Source organism: Nymphaea colorata, chromosome 7, assembly GCF_008831285.2.
Source record: "Nymphaea colorata isolate Beijing-Zhang1983 chromosome 7, ASM883128v2, whole genome shotgun sequence".
Classification (NCBI taxonomy): domain Eukaryota; kingdom Viridiplantae; phylum Streptophyta; class Magnoliopsida; order Nymphaeales; family Nymphaeaceae; genus Nymphaea; species Nymphaea colorata.
This window is the reverse complement of record NC_045144.1, coordinates 10,115,119-10,132,290: the sequence shown is the minus strand read 5'-3', so window position 1 is coordinate 10,132,290 and position 17,172 is coordinate 10,115,119. Positions and strand designations below refer to the sequence as shown.

The 17,172-nt window shown below is 37.5% G+C and overlaps 1 protein-coding gene across 14 annotated transcripts; it reads right to left on the bottom strand.

The window, feature by feature from the left end:
* Nucleotides 1-268: 268 nt before the first annotated feature.
* LOC116257365 (uncharacterized) lies at nucleotides 269-15,559 on the bottom strand. Of its 14 annotated transcripts, none has more exons than XR_004173371.2 (9): nucleotides 15,299-15,438; nucleotides 2,577-2,689; nucleotides 2,431-2,502; nucleotides 2,276-2,345; nucleotides 2,110-2,181; nucleotides 1,935-2,006; nucleotides 1,756-1,819; nucleotides 850-941; nucleotides 269-486 (listed from the first exon to the last, which is right to left on the bottom strand). XR_004173371.2 is itself a non-coding variant. In XM_031634012.2 (2 exons), the coding sequence occupies exons 1-2, from the start codon at nucleotides 15,400-15,402 to the stop codon at nucleotides 14,493-14,495; spliced, it is 819 nt and encodes a 272-aa protein (XP_031489872.1). In that variant the 5' UTR covers nucleotides 15,403-15,559; the 3' UTR covers nucleotides 14,321-14,492. The 14 variants fall into 14 exon arrangements, 2 of the variants coding, with proteins under 2 accessions (XP_031489872.1, XP_031489873.1); XR_004173369.2 differs by having other exon boundaries at nucleotides 1,941-2,006; XR_007573832.1 differs by having other exon boundaries at nucleotides 1,947-2,006.
* Between the last annotated feature and the right edge of the window lie 1,613 nt (nucleotides 15,560-17,172).

Genomic DNA, 17,172 nt, shown 5'->3' with positions numbered 1-17,172 from the left:
AAGCTCGACTATCCTGGCTCGAACTCGACTCGATAGTCAATTGTCGAGCTCGAGCTCGACTCGATTAAGCTCGATAAGCTCGTTTACAGTCATCCATACTTGTCGAGCTCGAGCTCGATTAAGCTCGATAAGCTCGTTTACAGTCATCCATACTTGTTGAGCTCGAGCTCGAGCTCGCCTAAGGCTCGAATACGTGAGCTCGACTAAGGCTCGAATAAGTGAGTTCGACTAATATTACTCATCCTTATCGAGCTCGTTTAAAGCTTGATTAAAAGCATGATAAATAATGATTAACATAAGAAACAGAAGTAGCACAAATCAAATTCATTTATCTGATAATTACACTTATCAAATGTTAAAGCTAAAAAATTGAGGAGGTGTTCCAAATCTCCAATGGATGGTGGAATGGAGCCAATGATCTTGTATTCTTGTTATCAGAAATATCCCTGAATGCAAACACCCTGAAGACTGTTTGATGATAAATTCCTGCAGATGTAATACAGATACATAATTAATCACCAACTCAAGGACATGCTCGGGAGCAAACATTCAGGAATCAAAACACTAAACTCCTAAAACCCCATTGATAAATGTATTTCCCAGATAATTACACAAAATAGTGACATATAGAATCAAGCAAATCCAAGGATATAGAAGACAGTGGCATGAGAGAAACTGCCAGATTTGTTTATCACTGTGAAAACAAAAAACATTTTGTTAAAAATTTACCAACCTAAGAGCTCCAAGATAGTTCCAAGAGCAACAAACAACATTTTACACAATTTTACTTGCTTACATCCATGTTAGTTTACGAATGAGAATCCAAGTGAAAAATGGCTCTGGGATTACCAACAATTTGAGCTTGCTAACTACTTTGTCGCCAACTTTGAAACCCTGAACTCCAAGACCAATCTCAACCACCTCTCCAGCTACATCGGTAACTGTTCCCAAAAAGAAAAAAAGCCAGAAAGCTAACCAACCATGATGAAAGGATAAGGCTTAAAGACTGTCCAGAACTTTATCAAAAATTATTTTTGCACAACATTCAATACTAAGCAGGTAATGTGAAGAAAGATGTTTCACTTATTTTTACCACAGCCATACAAGTGGATTACTGCATTTATAGTTACAGAATGAATTATTACACAACAATAGAAACATAAGAAGCAGAAAAATTATTCCACCTGCAAGACTTACCATATTGAAATCAGAAATAAGTACATATGCGCACACACATGCACGCACAAAATGCAGCTAGTGCTTTCTAAAAGTTGACACACAACATTGGCAACATCAATATGAAAGAAACACCAGATCTAAAGCAAGGCAGGAGAGAAAAAATTTGTGTTTAGAAATTTCAATTTAACGGACATAAAGCAAAATTTTAAATGGAAGTCAAAGAAATAGTAACTGATGGGTGGATGAGAGCACTGCACAGTGTGAATTTCCATATTCATAGGTAAAGTAATCGTTAAGTGCATTTCAGTCATAAGATATTCATTTACAGGCAATTGCTGGAGTTGCTCCTTCTTTTGTCATAGCATGTTCCTAATGATTGTTTTTTGACATCTTATTCATATTTAACCAGTTTTCATCTGATGGCCTTCGGTTGGAACCAGCTCAAGCTCAGGCATGAGTCGGTCAATATTTAATTCAGAGGCAGGCAAGCCAAAACATCGACTAGAAAGATATGGAGACTTGAAGTGCTCTTAAACTAAAGAGAAGAATGGAATAATTAAGAAGAAAACACATAACTTCCACGCTAGTCCCCAGTATCCAACCAGGTACAGGGCCAGATAAGCTATTGTTTGTCAGATACCTGCACCAAAAAATAAAAAAACATGCACCATTTTATCATGTTAATATTGCTAACTATTCTGTTAGTACATAGAAAAGAATCCATAAATGTTAACACTTGAAATGGGTTTATGTACACAAACTGTAACCGGGAAAGGAATTGTAAAGAGTTTGGTATTCCACCAGTCAGGTTGTTAAAGCTTAGATCCCTGCAAGGAAACAAAAGCCAAGTAAGCTATGCAAGAAACAGCAGGGGATATTCTACTGAGAACCTTCAGTTTAGTTCACTTCCTTTACTAGTCATTCACTTACAGTATTCTCAAGGCCTTGAATTGACCAATATAATCAGGGATTTGACCAAATAGCAAGCAGTTCCTCAATATCCTAAACCATATAATCACAATCTCTTAGCTCAGTCCCTTGACATGTAGAAAGTGTAGATCCATAACATGAGAGACAATGTTGGAATTAAGCTCACAAGCGTGATAAGTGGTGTTGTCTGCTCAAATCAGGGAATTTTGAACTTGTTCCAAGTGTCGCTGATCCTCCTGTAATTGGTGGGATTCCAAAATTGTAAATATTGTGACAAAATTACATTAACTAAATATTGAGTAAGTTTATAAGGAAATGTACAGCTGCTCTAGATTTTCCAATTTGCTGATGCCAGCTGGAATTGGACCCACCAGATTAGTGCCCTGGATTTCTCTGAGACAAAATAATATCAGAAAATAATTATCGAAGAAGCGCCAGTAGTTCCTGATGAAGCTTATAAAACTTACAATCTTTCCAGTTGTGTCCAGCTCACAATAAAGTCAGGCAGCTGCCCAGACAACCCAGTGCCACTTATCCGCTGGTGATGCAAGTTATTGTATGTAAATAAAAACTCGACAAACTGCCATCACAAATTAAAATAACGAACTCTTGTAAATCATCATCACGAACAAAACAGCACATAAGGTAAGAAAAACATTAGCTGATAGTTACTATTTATTTATCCCTAATATGTTCCTCATGCAAATTTTTAGAATTGAAAAACAAAGTGATACAGGCGGCACACAGTATTGGTATTTTCTTAAAAAAAAGAAAACCGTTTTTTACACCATGGTTTGGAAAAGCTACACTTTCGAACAGCCTAATTAACGCTTTCCTCAAGGAACAGCAACTTCAGTTGCCAGGTTAAGAGCCACAGAGCCAAGACCATCTAAGCATTTAGTATATATAAAATATATACAACCATTGGTTCATGCCAACATGACAAGGAGCTTTGTACGTGTTAATCTTAACTTGCAATGTACTTAAGAACTTAAAAGCTTATACGTTCAGCAATATATTAGTCAAATCATTGCTAATGAAAGTGACTGAGCACCACAAATGTGCATTCTTCAGTAAAACCCTTCAGTAGAATATATGGTTTTCATCGACCATAACCTTCTCTCCCTGAACCCACTCATTAAAACAGCAAAGGCACCATGGCATTCATGATCTAAAAACATCTAAATCTCCAAAACCAGGCAATTAGAAAGTTAGAACAATAAAGAGAAACTAGATCGTAGACAAACATAGAACACAAACCGTAAACAAGCATGAACATTTTCCAGAAGGCCATAAAACGAGTCAATCAAAAGTCTACAACATTTTCGTGCATTACCTTAGATGCATTTCTAGTACATATGAACTCATGAGATTCAGCCTAAATACCTTGGAAGAAAGTCAAGAGGCAAGAATGAAATCACCTACAAAGTAATTTGGGTGATGCACGGCCTCTGGCGTCGATTCCTCAGGCACCGATGTTTCCACCGGAAGGGAGTACTGAGAGTCTGAGAGCCGGAAGAAGCGGACTGCCGGGCTGAGGATGCGAAGATGGTGGGCGGAAGAGAGGGGCAAGAGGAAGATGACAACCTAAGGAAACCACGACCACGAGATGACGGATTCGGGTAGAGGGAATGGCTTCTAGTTTAGGTTAGGAGCGCAGAGCACAGGCGCCAGGCAGAGGTATGCGAGCGAAGCAGGGCGGCAGCCGGCAGGAGCGCAGAGCAGAGAGCACAGGCGGTCGGCGGAGAACGGGAGAAGAGAAGAAGAAGTCGGAGACGACAGGGCGGCAGCTGGCAGGAGCGCAGAGCAGAGAGCACAGGCGGTCGGCGGAGAACAGGAGAAGAGAAGAAGAAGTCGGAGACGACGGAGAGAGCGAGAGAGGGAGAGTCGGAGAGAGAGGGAGAACGAAAAAACAAAACCCTAAAAGTGAAAAAACTTTGAAACTTTCCCGCCTGTGTGAATCGTGATAAGCTTCTGAACCGGTTTTTTAAAAATCGGTTCATTAACTAATCGAGTTGAGTTGAGTTTTAACAAGCCCACTTGAGTGAACTCGAACTCGACTCGATTAGTTAAACGAGTCGACTCGTTAACTCAAGCTCGACTCGTTTAACGAAATAAGCAGCTCGTTTATTAAACGAGTCGAGCTTAAACGAGTCGAGCTCAAGTAGCTCGACTCGTTGTGCAGCCCTAGTTGTGTAGCCATCTTCTTTTCCTGGATTGCATTGTTCCGACAACATTTACTCATGCCTTTCCTTTGATCCTATACAATAATATTTGGTAGTATATTTTCTTAATTTATAGACTTTCCTAAAACTGCATTGCTATTTTAATACCATAAAATTCCTACTTTGAAAATCCCAACCAGTCAATTATCCTTCCAAAGTCTTGAGAAAAAAGTTGGTGACTTATGAAGATACAAAATGACCTCTTTTCCTTTACCCTCTAATAGATATGTTGTAGCTCTTCATGGTATGCGTTGATTTCATTATCTTGATAGAGGAAAAGGGTCACTATGTTCAATTTTGGCAGAATAAATTGTACCAGCTGCTTTTGGGCACAATAGCTCTTAGTTTGGTGACTATGTAGGCTCTCATTTTTTCTTCTCTCAGCTAATAACTGCAGAAAACCTTGTAGGTGACAACCCCATTATTTTTCGAGTTGACACATGTTCACTTGGGAGTTCTTCTAAGATTGTTCTCATCTAATATTCCAAATGAGGTTTGTGTTCCTTTGATCCCTCATTCAAGTGTACTTTCCATCATACCAATGCTTTTTTGTCAAAGGTTTTTTGTTTCATTCGATATGGCTTCAAGTCTAGGCAGGATTTAAAGGAGTCATGACCTAATATATTGTAGAATGAACATCAAGTTTTAAAAGTCAAATCAATCTTGAATAATGACCAAAGCATAAACAGACCCAACGAGAAGAACGATGTCACAAGGACCCATGTAGAGCCCAAACAAAAAACTACGACTCAATGAAAATAAAGTCACAAAAATCTCCAAACTCGACTCAATGCCTAGAGTGCCAATGCTAGTCTATTGCAAAATAGAGGGAGTCCGTCCAAAAGCCAACAATCAATCAAGAACTACTTGTAGAGATAAAAGAGAAAAAAAAAGTCAGATTTTTCTGACTATAGAAGTATCCAATCATAGGTAGAGCACGGTTCGGCAAAACAGATATATAGTTATATCAAATGAAAACTAGTATGCAGCTCAAGACTACCACCTGTGAGCTAAAATCTTAAGCCTCACCAAGGCTAAACTTACTAGCACAAATGTAGTAACAGGGACCATTATGGGTTGCAAAGATACACCAATAGTCTAACCACCACCAAACATGGTCAAACACAATACCATAACCTATGAGCTAACTAACATCTTAAGCCTCACCAGAGCTAAGCTTACTATCACAAATGCAGTAACACATATCATTATGAGTTGCAAAGACACATCATTAGTCTAACCAACACGAGACATGGTCAAGCTCAAGACAACCATCTATGAGCTAACACCTTAAGCCTCACCAAAACTAAGCGTACTATTACAAATGTAGTAGCAGACTATTATGGGTTGCAAAGATACACCAATAGTTTAACCACCACCAAATATGGGACCACCGCTTGTGAGCTAACACGTTAAGCCTCACTAAAGCTAAGTTACTACCACAAATGTAGTAACACAGATCATTATAGGTTGCAAAGGTACATCAATAGTCTAACCACAATCAAACATGGTAACAGTGACAAGCATCAATAGAAATTCCTGTAGGCACAAACACAAGCAGACCAAGATCAATCTTCACTAGGTAGTCCACAAAGTCCAAAGGTAACCTGCAGTGAAGTATCATGAGATATCTCATATCATCGCTACTACAATATGTTCCAACCACCCAGCCTTAGCCCAAGTGGTAGATCGGCCTCTTTAAGCACTGAGGTTGAGGTACCAGGAGACGCATCACATTCCTCATAAACATAAACACAATCTTGGGCCTTTGTGCCCAACAATACCCCATGGGCAATCTAGTGCAGACAGAGGAATGGGCAACCACAGTGAGCTCATGCCACCCCATAATCTGCTGGGACAAAACCAACCACTAGAGTCCAATCGCACTCACATATGTCATAGCATAAGACATATTTGGTGTTCTTTTATGTATCAACAAAGGATTTTCCATATCAAAACATATTCCAATAATTCTTCATGGAGCCTAGCCTTGAGCACAATTCTCAAGTCCCACAAGTTTAGGCACCAAAGAAAACATTACCATACACAATTCTGATCACTTTGATTTGATTGTGTTATACAGGCATTGCTGGTCAGCATATCTTCGAGGAGAACAACTTCCTAATTCCATTTCATTTATACTTGAAGTATAATATTTTCCTGAACAACATTATCGATGTTTAAATGTGTCCATAAGATTGTCCATGTATCTCTGAGGCCACATTTGATGGCCACAAAAAATACTGTTAATTGAGTGAAAATTTCCTTTTTTGTACGAATTCAACCGGCGCCATCAAACGGAGGAAAAATCCCCCCCCCCTAAAAACTCGATTTCAGGGTAAATTCTCCCTAGAAAAAAGTCTGACCCGTGAGGGTTCGACTTTTTTCGACGATTATTTTTCTGCCTATTAGGGCCATCTCGCTCCTCTTCCATTGCCCTCTTCTCCCTCCTCCATATTACTGTTCAACGGAAACCATAAAAAGGAAGAGTGACGACCTCAGAGAAGAGATCGACCTCTCCTCTTTGTTGGCTCTTCAGATCGTGCAGAGAAAGGAAATACTCCATTACACGGGGAGAGGACCCAGCCACGATTGCAGAATACATAGAGAAGAAATTGGTTTCTTCTCTTCTCTGTCGACTTCTCCAGGTAACGCCAAATCGAACCCATTGCTACCTCGTGATCTCAAAGAAGGGGAAATCTCTTACAACCTTGCATTTTCTTCTTCTCTATTGTTAATCGTCTTCTCCAAAACGTGCAGAGATTGAAGTCCTTGTTTTCCCCTCTTTTCGAGCTGAAACTCTAAGTGCAATGCTATGATCCCCCTCCACCTGTATCGTTTATATTGTGCCTGTGGAAAGCAGTGCACCATTCAAACTTTATTGCATCCTCGTTTGTTTCTCACAGGCTTCTCCAATTTTCCTCACTCCCTTTCATTTGATTAATCTGATCATGAATGCCAAAAAAATGTAACTAGTTTTCTCAAACATTGCATGATACCTTGATTCCAAATATGAGAGAAAGATGTCCAGAACCAATTTGATCGTCATTTTATTAAACCATCTAATTTGATCGTCATTTTATTAAACAGTCAAAAATTTTTTCCATAAAAAAATTTTCCTGTCTATCAAACTATGAATTTTTTATCATGAAAAATAATTCCAGACCATCAAACATGGTCTACAACAAGAAAAAGGAAATTTACCTCTCTGCATTTTTACCAGGGTTTTTTTTCCTTGAAAAAATTCCCCCTCAAAAAAATCCAGGCCATCAAACGTAGCCTGAATGTACATATGTATGAGCAGCAAAAACAGTATTATCTCATCTTGCTTATATCTATATGATTGTCATATATATATATATATATATATATATATATATATATATATATATATAAGAACCATATTATCTTATGTCTGATATATTTATATGATTTCCATATATTTTCAAGTAAAAACAACATTATCTCATCTCAGATGTATCCATATAATTGTCATACATATTCAATCAAAAACAATATTATCTCATCTCAAACATATTCATATGATTGTCATATATACATGTAAGAACCTTATTTTCTTATGTTTGATATATCTATATGATTGTCATACATTTTCAAGTAAAAATAGTATTATTTCATCTCGGATATATCCATATGATTATCATATATATTCAAGCAAAAAGAGTATTATCTCATCTCGGATATATCTATATGATTGTCATGCAAACATATAAGAACTGTATTATCTCATCTCTGATATATCTAGATGACTGCCATGTCTTTTCAAGCAAAAACAACATTATCTCATCTCTGGTATATTCATATGATTGTCATATATATTCAGGCAAAAAACAATATTACCTCATCTCGAATCCATATAATTGTCATATATACATGTAAGAGTCGTATTATCCCATCTCAGATACATGTGAGAACCATATTATCTTAACTATGATATATCTATATGATTGGCATATATACAAACATACATAAACAATGTTATCTCATTCTGTTTTCCTTAAAGTTAGTAGACCTATCTCACAAAATTATATACTACAGCCGTTTTAAGATGACTTTGGTATGAATAACATCATTCTCTTTTCAACGACAAATGCATGCTGAACTTTGCATATTACCGAAAGCATCTATACATATATATGTATATATATATATTATTTCACATACATATACATTCACATATCTTTATATATATCTACATATACCAATGCTTCATTCAAGGATGGATATTCCATACCTGAAAATATAAGGTCTACTTACCCGATCAGCCCGCAGATTTGTATACTTCAAGAGAAGTCCAACAATAATCTAGTCCACGATAGTCTCTGCACTAGCTTTCTCTACACACCCTTGCGACATATATATGTGTATATATTTATGATCAGTCATAACATATTGATTTAAATCTGCATAGATGTCTAAACATGGGTCAATTTGTGTTTCTAAATATGTACTGAGGGCATTTAAATATGTACTTAGAGTATTTACTTGAACAAAGATGACTTGAATCTAAATCAGCAGTCCACTAGCTTCCTTCTCTAACACTTCGTGGCTCAGATAGTAGGTTGTTGTCACCCAAATTTTTCAAAAAAGACTATTATTTTATTATTTAGATTTAAGTTTTAGACCCAAAACAAATTTGCATCTACTCGATCCAAAATGAATTTCTAAACTGTTGTCTAAACCCAAACACACAATTCAAATTCAAAACGCAACCTTAGAAGCAAGATTCAAATCTAAAATCCAATTATCAGATCTGAATTAGATCCAAAAACTAAGTTTAGATCCAAATCGAGAATTCCAAACTCAAATTCCAAAGCCAAAATAAAAAAAAAACAAAATTTGAATTTATGAGCACTGTGTGCGCATGCACGGGCCTTCCCTTTGTTTTATGTTTTGTTTTCATGCCAAGATGTGTTTTGAGTCTAAATCGCTAGCTAGAACTCATTGATGACCAATTGAACCCAATCCAGATTTAAAACAAACCCGGAGTGACTCAAAATGGAGTCGGCCCACCCATTTGTAACTACAAACATTTTTTTATACGCATTTTAAATAAAAAATAGTTATATACTAAACAGCCCTTCTTATTTTCAAATTTTGAATTTTTGCTCCAAAACTCTCCCCTCTTGAATTCAAATTTTGAATTTCAAATTTTGAATTTTGACTTCAAAACTTTTCTATCTTGAATTCAAATCTTGAATTTCAAATTTTGAATTTTGACTCCAAAACTCTCTATAAATGCCCTCACAATCTTCCCTCTTGGGCATGAGCCAACCACGAAGAAAACTCTCATGCTTCCTCACTTGAAATTTTTTATTTTTTCTTAGCCATCTCTTTCAATTTCTTTCTTCTTCTCCAACCTTGTGAGCAATCTTCACCAAGCCAAACTCTTCAAGAGAGCACAAGGGGATCTCTTGGAGGGACATTTTCATCATATTGGAGCTGCATTCGGGGTGATCCTAAGATCATTCAAAGGAAGAGGCTCATCTATATTCGAGGTTTGTAATCCTCCATTTTTATTCTCATTTCCTCTTGCCACCTCTCCATGGCCATGCAAGAAAGCTCAAAGGATTTTCTATCCGAAATCGAGAGCTATGTTTTGAGTGCACCACACCAAGAGCATGAGCAAGGTGAAACAAATGTCATTTCTTCATTTATTCCTCAAAAATATGCTTGCTATGATGCTTTATCTATTGTTTATGCTTGAGATGATATCCATATATGATGAATTACTTTTTCTTTAATTAATGAGCAAATGCACATTGAGAACGAATGTTTGGTTTGGGATTTCCTCATTTTTATGTTGATTTTTGAGGTTGAGACTTGTCCAACCCGAGAAAGCCCCTCACAAATTTCTACATGTTAAAGTGCATTTTCATGTCATTCTTATGTTTAGTTTCTTTCTTAATCACTCGATTAGGGACCCCAATAAGTGCTTTCCTATATTGCTCTTCATTTAATGTATGTTTGATTTTCTTCTCCGATGGTGGAAGAAATATATTCTCTTGTAGCCAATAAATTACTTATGATTTTATATTCACATACAAGATATTTGAAACCATGTTTTTTATTTTCAAAAGCAAATACTCTCTCTAATGCGGCCTTGGAGACTTAGGTTAGGCTCTTGTATGAGTTCAAGTTCATCTCCAGCCCTTTTTAAGTCATTTCTTGATTTTAATACTCATAAAAACATATGCGTATATACATGTTATATACGTATATTTGCACATGAATCTCTATTTGTCTTTCTCTCTTTACGACTTAACATAATCTTTTATAAACTCTTGTATACGTATATATGAATATATATATGTGTATTCCATTTTAAAATCTCTCTCTTTCTTTCTAAAATATTCTTCTCTTATTTACAATTCCTTTTTACAAGCTTTATTATATGTTTCCATATGTATATATATATATATATAGATGTCATTCATGCTGACCATCAACCAATTTGACCATCTATGTAATGAAAATGATCAATTGTCATTGTATGCCATTAGTATTTTTTCAGGAAAAGTTATGGAAATGTTCTTGAAAGGTTAGGACTCTCTGGAAAGGTCAGGATCCAAAAAGGTCTTTTAAATCTCTTGCTTTTGTGATTTTTATTTCTTTATTTTCTCTCTCTCTTTTTCCTTATTATTCTCATGTTCAAGTTTTTCTTCTTTTGCAATATTTTTAATATTTTTTTCTTTCAAGATCTTTTCATTTACCGACTTCACTAAGACCAAAACTCAAGTAATGACCTAATATTGGATTCATGTTGGATAGTCTACAATCCTATTTCATTTTCAAAAACTTTTCTTTCTTAATAAAATATTTATGACAATTATAAAAACAAAAATATTATATATATATGGCGGTATGAATGCTTTTAGATGAATGTCATAATAGGAATTAATTATTTTCTTTTAATTTATAGGATCAATGCATCCATACTTCTACATTCACTTAACATCACTCATGATCACAAGCACTTCTCTAAAAAAACTTAAGAAAGATGAGATGAAGTTTCAATTAGGTGGTAACTAAATTAGAGCAAAATCTCAAACCTACTTAAAGTCTTAAGAGAATACTAAAGAGATTTCAAAAGTGATCTCCAAAGGTTTCCAAAGTGATATTTGTCAATTCAAAATTTCTCAAAACAAATGTTTTGCACTCTCAAGTGATTCTTCAAAAACTTTCTCAAAGATTTAAAACATCAAATTTGTAATATTTTCTCAAACACTACACCGCATTTAGAGTAAAAGATGTTGTAGCCGAAACAAAATACGGCAAAGATAAGCATAACCCTTGGATTGATTGCCTCCGGTAAAGGCACCGGGAATGGTCGATCCTCGTACTAACAGACGAATCCCTTTCTCTCTCATTTCAAAATAAACCTTATTTTTTGGAGCATTCCAAAAACCAAAAACTTTTTTGGGGCTGCAAGCATAGGTGAACAAGTCATTAGACTTTAAGCAGGGATGCAACAAGAAAATGAGTATATCCTTCTCTTTTCAATCTTTTTGTTGCACAAGTCTTAATAAGTCCCTTTTGATGCCCTTTGTTGTTACCCAAAAGAAGAAGGGTGACTCTTTGGCTTCTCCCACTCTTATGTAATATCTCATTTACTCTTTCTAGCAGTCCTAACATTATTATCAACCACTCATCTAATAAAAAAAGTAGATTATATATATATATATATATATATATATATATATATATATATACATATATTCATTTGAAATTGTAGGGTTTCACAAAAGCTCATAGCCTTCAGGTGGATAGTGCTAAGCATGTTACTATGAAGCAATTAACAAATGAGAGGGAAGGGAAAGCTGCAAACAAACAACTTGCCTTGGAGCTTTAGGTGCTTGCACTTATTAAATATTGATTGGCATGATCATGAAAAGCTTGAGCTTCTGAACTATGTTTTTGCTTAGAGTGTTGTAGAGAATGCAGTCTATTTTGTTGATCATGGTGTGTGCCCTGTAACTGCACTTGGTTCTAAGTTGCATTATAGCAAATTCAGATGGTTCATGCAGCTTGGGGATGTTATTGTAGAGAAGCTTGTACATGGTTTTTTTGTTGGTCAAGAACTGATGGTATTAACAGTGTAATTGTTTATATCTAAATAATAAAAAATCTTACTGTTTTTGTTTCTTATATATATATATATATATATATATATGCCTAAACCATGTCTAAAAAAAGTGGTGATGTGGCTGAATGCTGTATAATCAAGCCACGTCAAAATCCTTGCTAAATACCATTTTCCTTGATAGCCAAATCTGTTACAGGTTACATGTTAAGTGATGGGAAAATCCATCTCTAATACCTCATAAAGGAGACTGTAAAACTGTCACTAAAAAGAAATTTCTTGATGGCTAAATCGGTCCATAAGATTTTTTTTTTTTGCTGCAATAGATCCTGTCACATTGGTTGATGTTCGACGACTCTGTAAACTGTCAGTGTAGGTTGATCTTAGACGATGGTTACTTCTATCTTTTAGACCCTATTTGATGCACATGAAGCTTTTTGCATGGTAAAATAAAAAAAAAAAATCAGAAAAATTTTTGCATGAAAAGAAATTAACTTTTTCCAAATCCAAGCCATGTTTGATGGCCTCAAATTTTTTTCAAGAAAAAAAAAACTTCTGGAAAAACCTACCATGAATAAATTTTTGAACCGTTGCTTATATAGCCCAACAACATATAACGTCAATGAAACATTGTAAAACAGTCTACCAACATCTTGAATCTCACAAAAATAATATTGTGACAACATAAAGAATGTATGAACTTGCTAATGCATCTTTGTTTTATGATAGAAGAAATCCGACTAATGGTAGCATAAGTTTTCCCAAAAATCAATAACCCAGAAACCCCAACAGATCAAGAAACCTAAACAAACGGAACAGGGAAAGACCCCCCCCCCTCAAGTATAATATTAAGGCCATAAATCAAACCCATACTGAATTTATACATCACAATAACTAGAACCTTTCCATCGTGAATCTAAGGCAGAGAGAGGGAGGTGTAGAAAGAGAAAGATAGAGAGCTACTGGTCTCTAATTGTCAACTGCTCCACTAATTGATTGTCAAGCAGGGGTGGAGCGATGATTTTTTTCAAGGGCGGGCCAAACGGTCCAACCAACTTATTTGGGTAGAGCCAAACTAAATCCGAATTCAAAAAAATACATTATGCAACTAAAATTTTTTAATGTATTTTTTTTTTCAATTAGCTGGGGTGGGGCCACAGCCTAGGTGCTCCTCCGCTCCTGTTGTCAAGTACATGAAAACGATGGTCGGAGCACTACTAAAATGCCAATGCTGGCACGAGGAAACAAAGACACGAGGAGTAGGAGGAGAAGACTCTACTGGATGTGACGTAGGAAGCAAGTGAACTTGATTCACTGAGGAAGAAACCTATGTTGAGGAGCCATTGCTGAGGAAAAACTCGCTGCTGTAGAGGAAGCAGAAACAAACCACAACAAGAGGAAGGAGGCCCAACTCTCTCTCTCTCTTTATATATATATATACATATATATATATATATATATATATATATATATATATATATATATATAAGAAACAACCACAACAAGAGGAAGAAGGCCCAACTATATATATATATATATATATATATATATATATATATATATATATATATATATAGAGAGAGAGAGAGAGAGAGATGTACGGGACGAAGCAATAGTCAAAGAAATTTTTCGTGAAAAAAATCGGACCCCTTTATGTCTGACTTTTTTGCATGGGAAGTTTTTGTGAATCCAACGAAAAATGTACGGAAAATTCTCCGTATTTGTTGCTGCAGGGGAAAACTATACAAATTTGGAAAAAAAAAATCCGCATTGCACAGTGTTTGTTTTTTATGTGCATCAAACAGGTATGAACTTAATAGAGGTAGCTACTTCAGTTGCTAAAAGGAAACTTAAGCGACCGAAACTGCCGTTGCAACAAGTATAGAAAAACAGTGACAGTTAATTTTGTCGCTACTAGTTTAAGAGATGAGATTTTTAGCAACAGAATTTTCACCGTTACAAGTTCACATTGGCGACAGAAAACTGGGCGCCATAGAGCAATGGTTTTGAACATCTATGATTGTCATTTTTGTTGTTGTGGTAGGGCGTTATAATTATAGGTGAAGCTCAAGGAGAAAAGAGACAAATGGGGGAAAGGAAGATGAAAATGTAAGACATGCTGACTTCCTATTTGGGGAGGAGCCAAGCCTGGGTTGCATGATTGGATCTAAGCCTGGGCATCGAGCCGGGTACCGAGCCGCGTACCGGGCCCCATACCGGGCCGCGTACCGGGCCTGGTCGACCATGCCCGAGGCCCAGCCCGGCCCGTTTTTGTTAACTGGCGGGCTGGGCCGGGTCTTGCCGGGTTGGCCCGATGCCCACACGATCATCTCTCCCTCCTCCTCATCCGCTCTCCACCCTGCAAACGACCCCATCGGCTTCCCTCCATTCCCGAATGGCGACCAGGGCAGCCTTGTGCTTCGCCGCTCCCTTCCTTCCCCGACCTCTTCTTTCTTCCCTGACCTCTTCCTTCCGCTGGAGATTTTCAGTGTGGCTCTCCCATGCAGCAACAAAGTGTGTGATGTACGTGATCTTCGCCATTTCCAACCCCAAAGGGCGACGGTTTTGGGCCTGAACCTATGAGGCTTCTTAGCTCCTCCGGTCGCTAGCGCTGCACGATTTTCAGGCGGCCTTGGTGGCCAGTTGCTTCCTGGGGGCCTTCCCCCCCTAGTGGATTTGTGGGCAGTTTGCTTTGTGCGAGCCATCGTAAACAGTAGAGGAAGGGCAGTAGAGGAAGGGCGAAGGGCTACGGAGGCAGATGGGCCCGTTCTGTGCATGGAAATCAAATCCCCAAACGAAAAAGACGAAAAAAAAAAAATCAAAGCAAAGGAAGGAAAAACCAAATTAAGGGGAAAGTCACCTCTCCATGATGAAAGCAAATGGGGAGAGCAGAATGGCGGTGACGAGGCTACCGGTGATAACAATGAAGAGGGGGTCGAGGCCCATGGCCAGCAGCTTGCCCATGAACACCGAAAACGATCCATAGACTATGGACGAGCTGCGTCAGGACCAGGCCGCAGATGATCAAGAAATCCTCCACCCCGTCAATGGAGGAGGTCAAGAAGATGATCAACAAATCCTCCACCCCGTCAATGGAGGAGGTCAATGGAGGAGGTCAAGAACGACATAGCTCTTCCCTTCTGCCTCCACTTCTCCCTCTTCTTCTTCTTCTTCTATTCTACTCTGCTTAGCACTTGGACGACGACGCTGTTGACGGCAGCCATGGAAGAACCCAGCGAAGCTGGACGACGACGAACGGGTAAATGAGAAAGGGGAGGGAGGGCGCGGCGGAAGAAGGAAGACCTAACGGGCCGTCGGGCCGGGCCGGGCATAGAGAATGATAACTCGATAAAAAAAATATTTGACCCGAACCCGGCCCGGCGGACGCCCAGGCCTAGTTTCGATCTAAGATGCACAAATTTTGGATGAATCTCAGATTGCAAAAGCATGGTTCTTAGATTTCCATTATTTGTTAATGCTTTCGTACTTCATTTAGGATCTGGCTTTTCACGGGCGGAGCTACACATTTCTTCTTTGGGTTAGAATTTATGTAGAGACAAATTAAAGAACTTTCAAAATTATACATCTAATTCTTTTTTTTTTGTTTTTCTTTCAAAATTTGAGGAGGGGCCGTGGCCCTCCCTGGCTCCATCCGTATATATGTTATCCAATAATACTTATAGGCTGATGACAAGTATTCTTGTCCATCAAATCAAGGGCAGAGCCAAGAGGGGGCCCTGCCCTCATTTTTCTTTATTTACATGTAAATTTTTAAAAAAATGTTTTTCTTATTTTTTAAAAATTATATTCCATAGCTCTGTTAAAAGTTTGATCTTTAATTAAAAATAATTAAAAACTTAAAAGTTTATGAAAACAGAAATATTTTTAGCCCCCCACCTAGGGAGTTGGATAACAGTAAGCAAGTAATCGTGCACCAGAATATTGGTCCAATTATTAAACTCGATAAATTAAAATGACTCAAGCTCGGGTCGTGCATGCTTGACCCGCATAAGCTTAATTAGGTTTGTTAAGAACTCATTTGAAATATTTATGACACTTATTACATGAGACTCGGTTGGTGGTAGGAGCATAGCTAAGATTTTTTGTGAGGAAACTGAATTATAGTTTCAAAATTTTAACAAGTGCGGAAGCAAAAAAAAAAAAAATTGAAGCCAAAGCCCCTGCCTTTGCCCCTGGTTGGTGGGTTGTTATGTTACACGGATAAGTGGGTTATCGATACTCCGATATCGGAATTCCGACACGGATACTCCTTGGATACGTCTGGATCGGGTTTGGGTCAGACCCGATCCGAACAAAAAAAACCCATTAAAGAAAACCAGATTTCAGCATTTTCGACTTTTCTTTCTCCCTTTCACCCGACGAGGTCTATAAGGGTTTATGCAGCTGCAGCAGATCGTGGGCAAAGATGGCGGGTGACGGTGACAACTTCCGACGACGGATTGCGACGTCCGGTCGTGTCCGGCGGCAGCCAGCGACGGACAGGTAAGTGAGTTTTTTTTCTGTTCTTAGATTTGGGGATGTTCTATTTGGTGGTTTTTTTCCACGTTTTTGTGTTCTCTTTGCATGAATGAGTGATTTTTGTATGTTATTGCATAAAATTGCATGAATGAGTGGTCGGAAGGTTTTTGGGTTCTCCTTGGAGGTTCTTTTTGTAAGTGGGTTTTCTGTTTGATTTTATGTTTGATTTTATGCAATAAGAGTCCATGATTTCTA

Bases quoted from the DNA above. Each gene is read 5' to 3' on its own strand.
- LOC116257365 (XM_031634012.2), bottom strand. From the start codon at position 15,402: ATGGGCAAGCTGCTGGCCATGGGCCTCGACCCCCTCTTCATTGTTATC. The intron at 15,208-15,298 runs GTGACTTTCCCC...TTCCATGCACAG, and splicing joins TTTGCTTTCATCATGGAGAG to AACGGGCCCATCTGCCTCCG.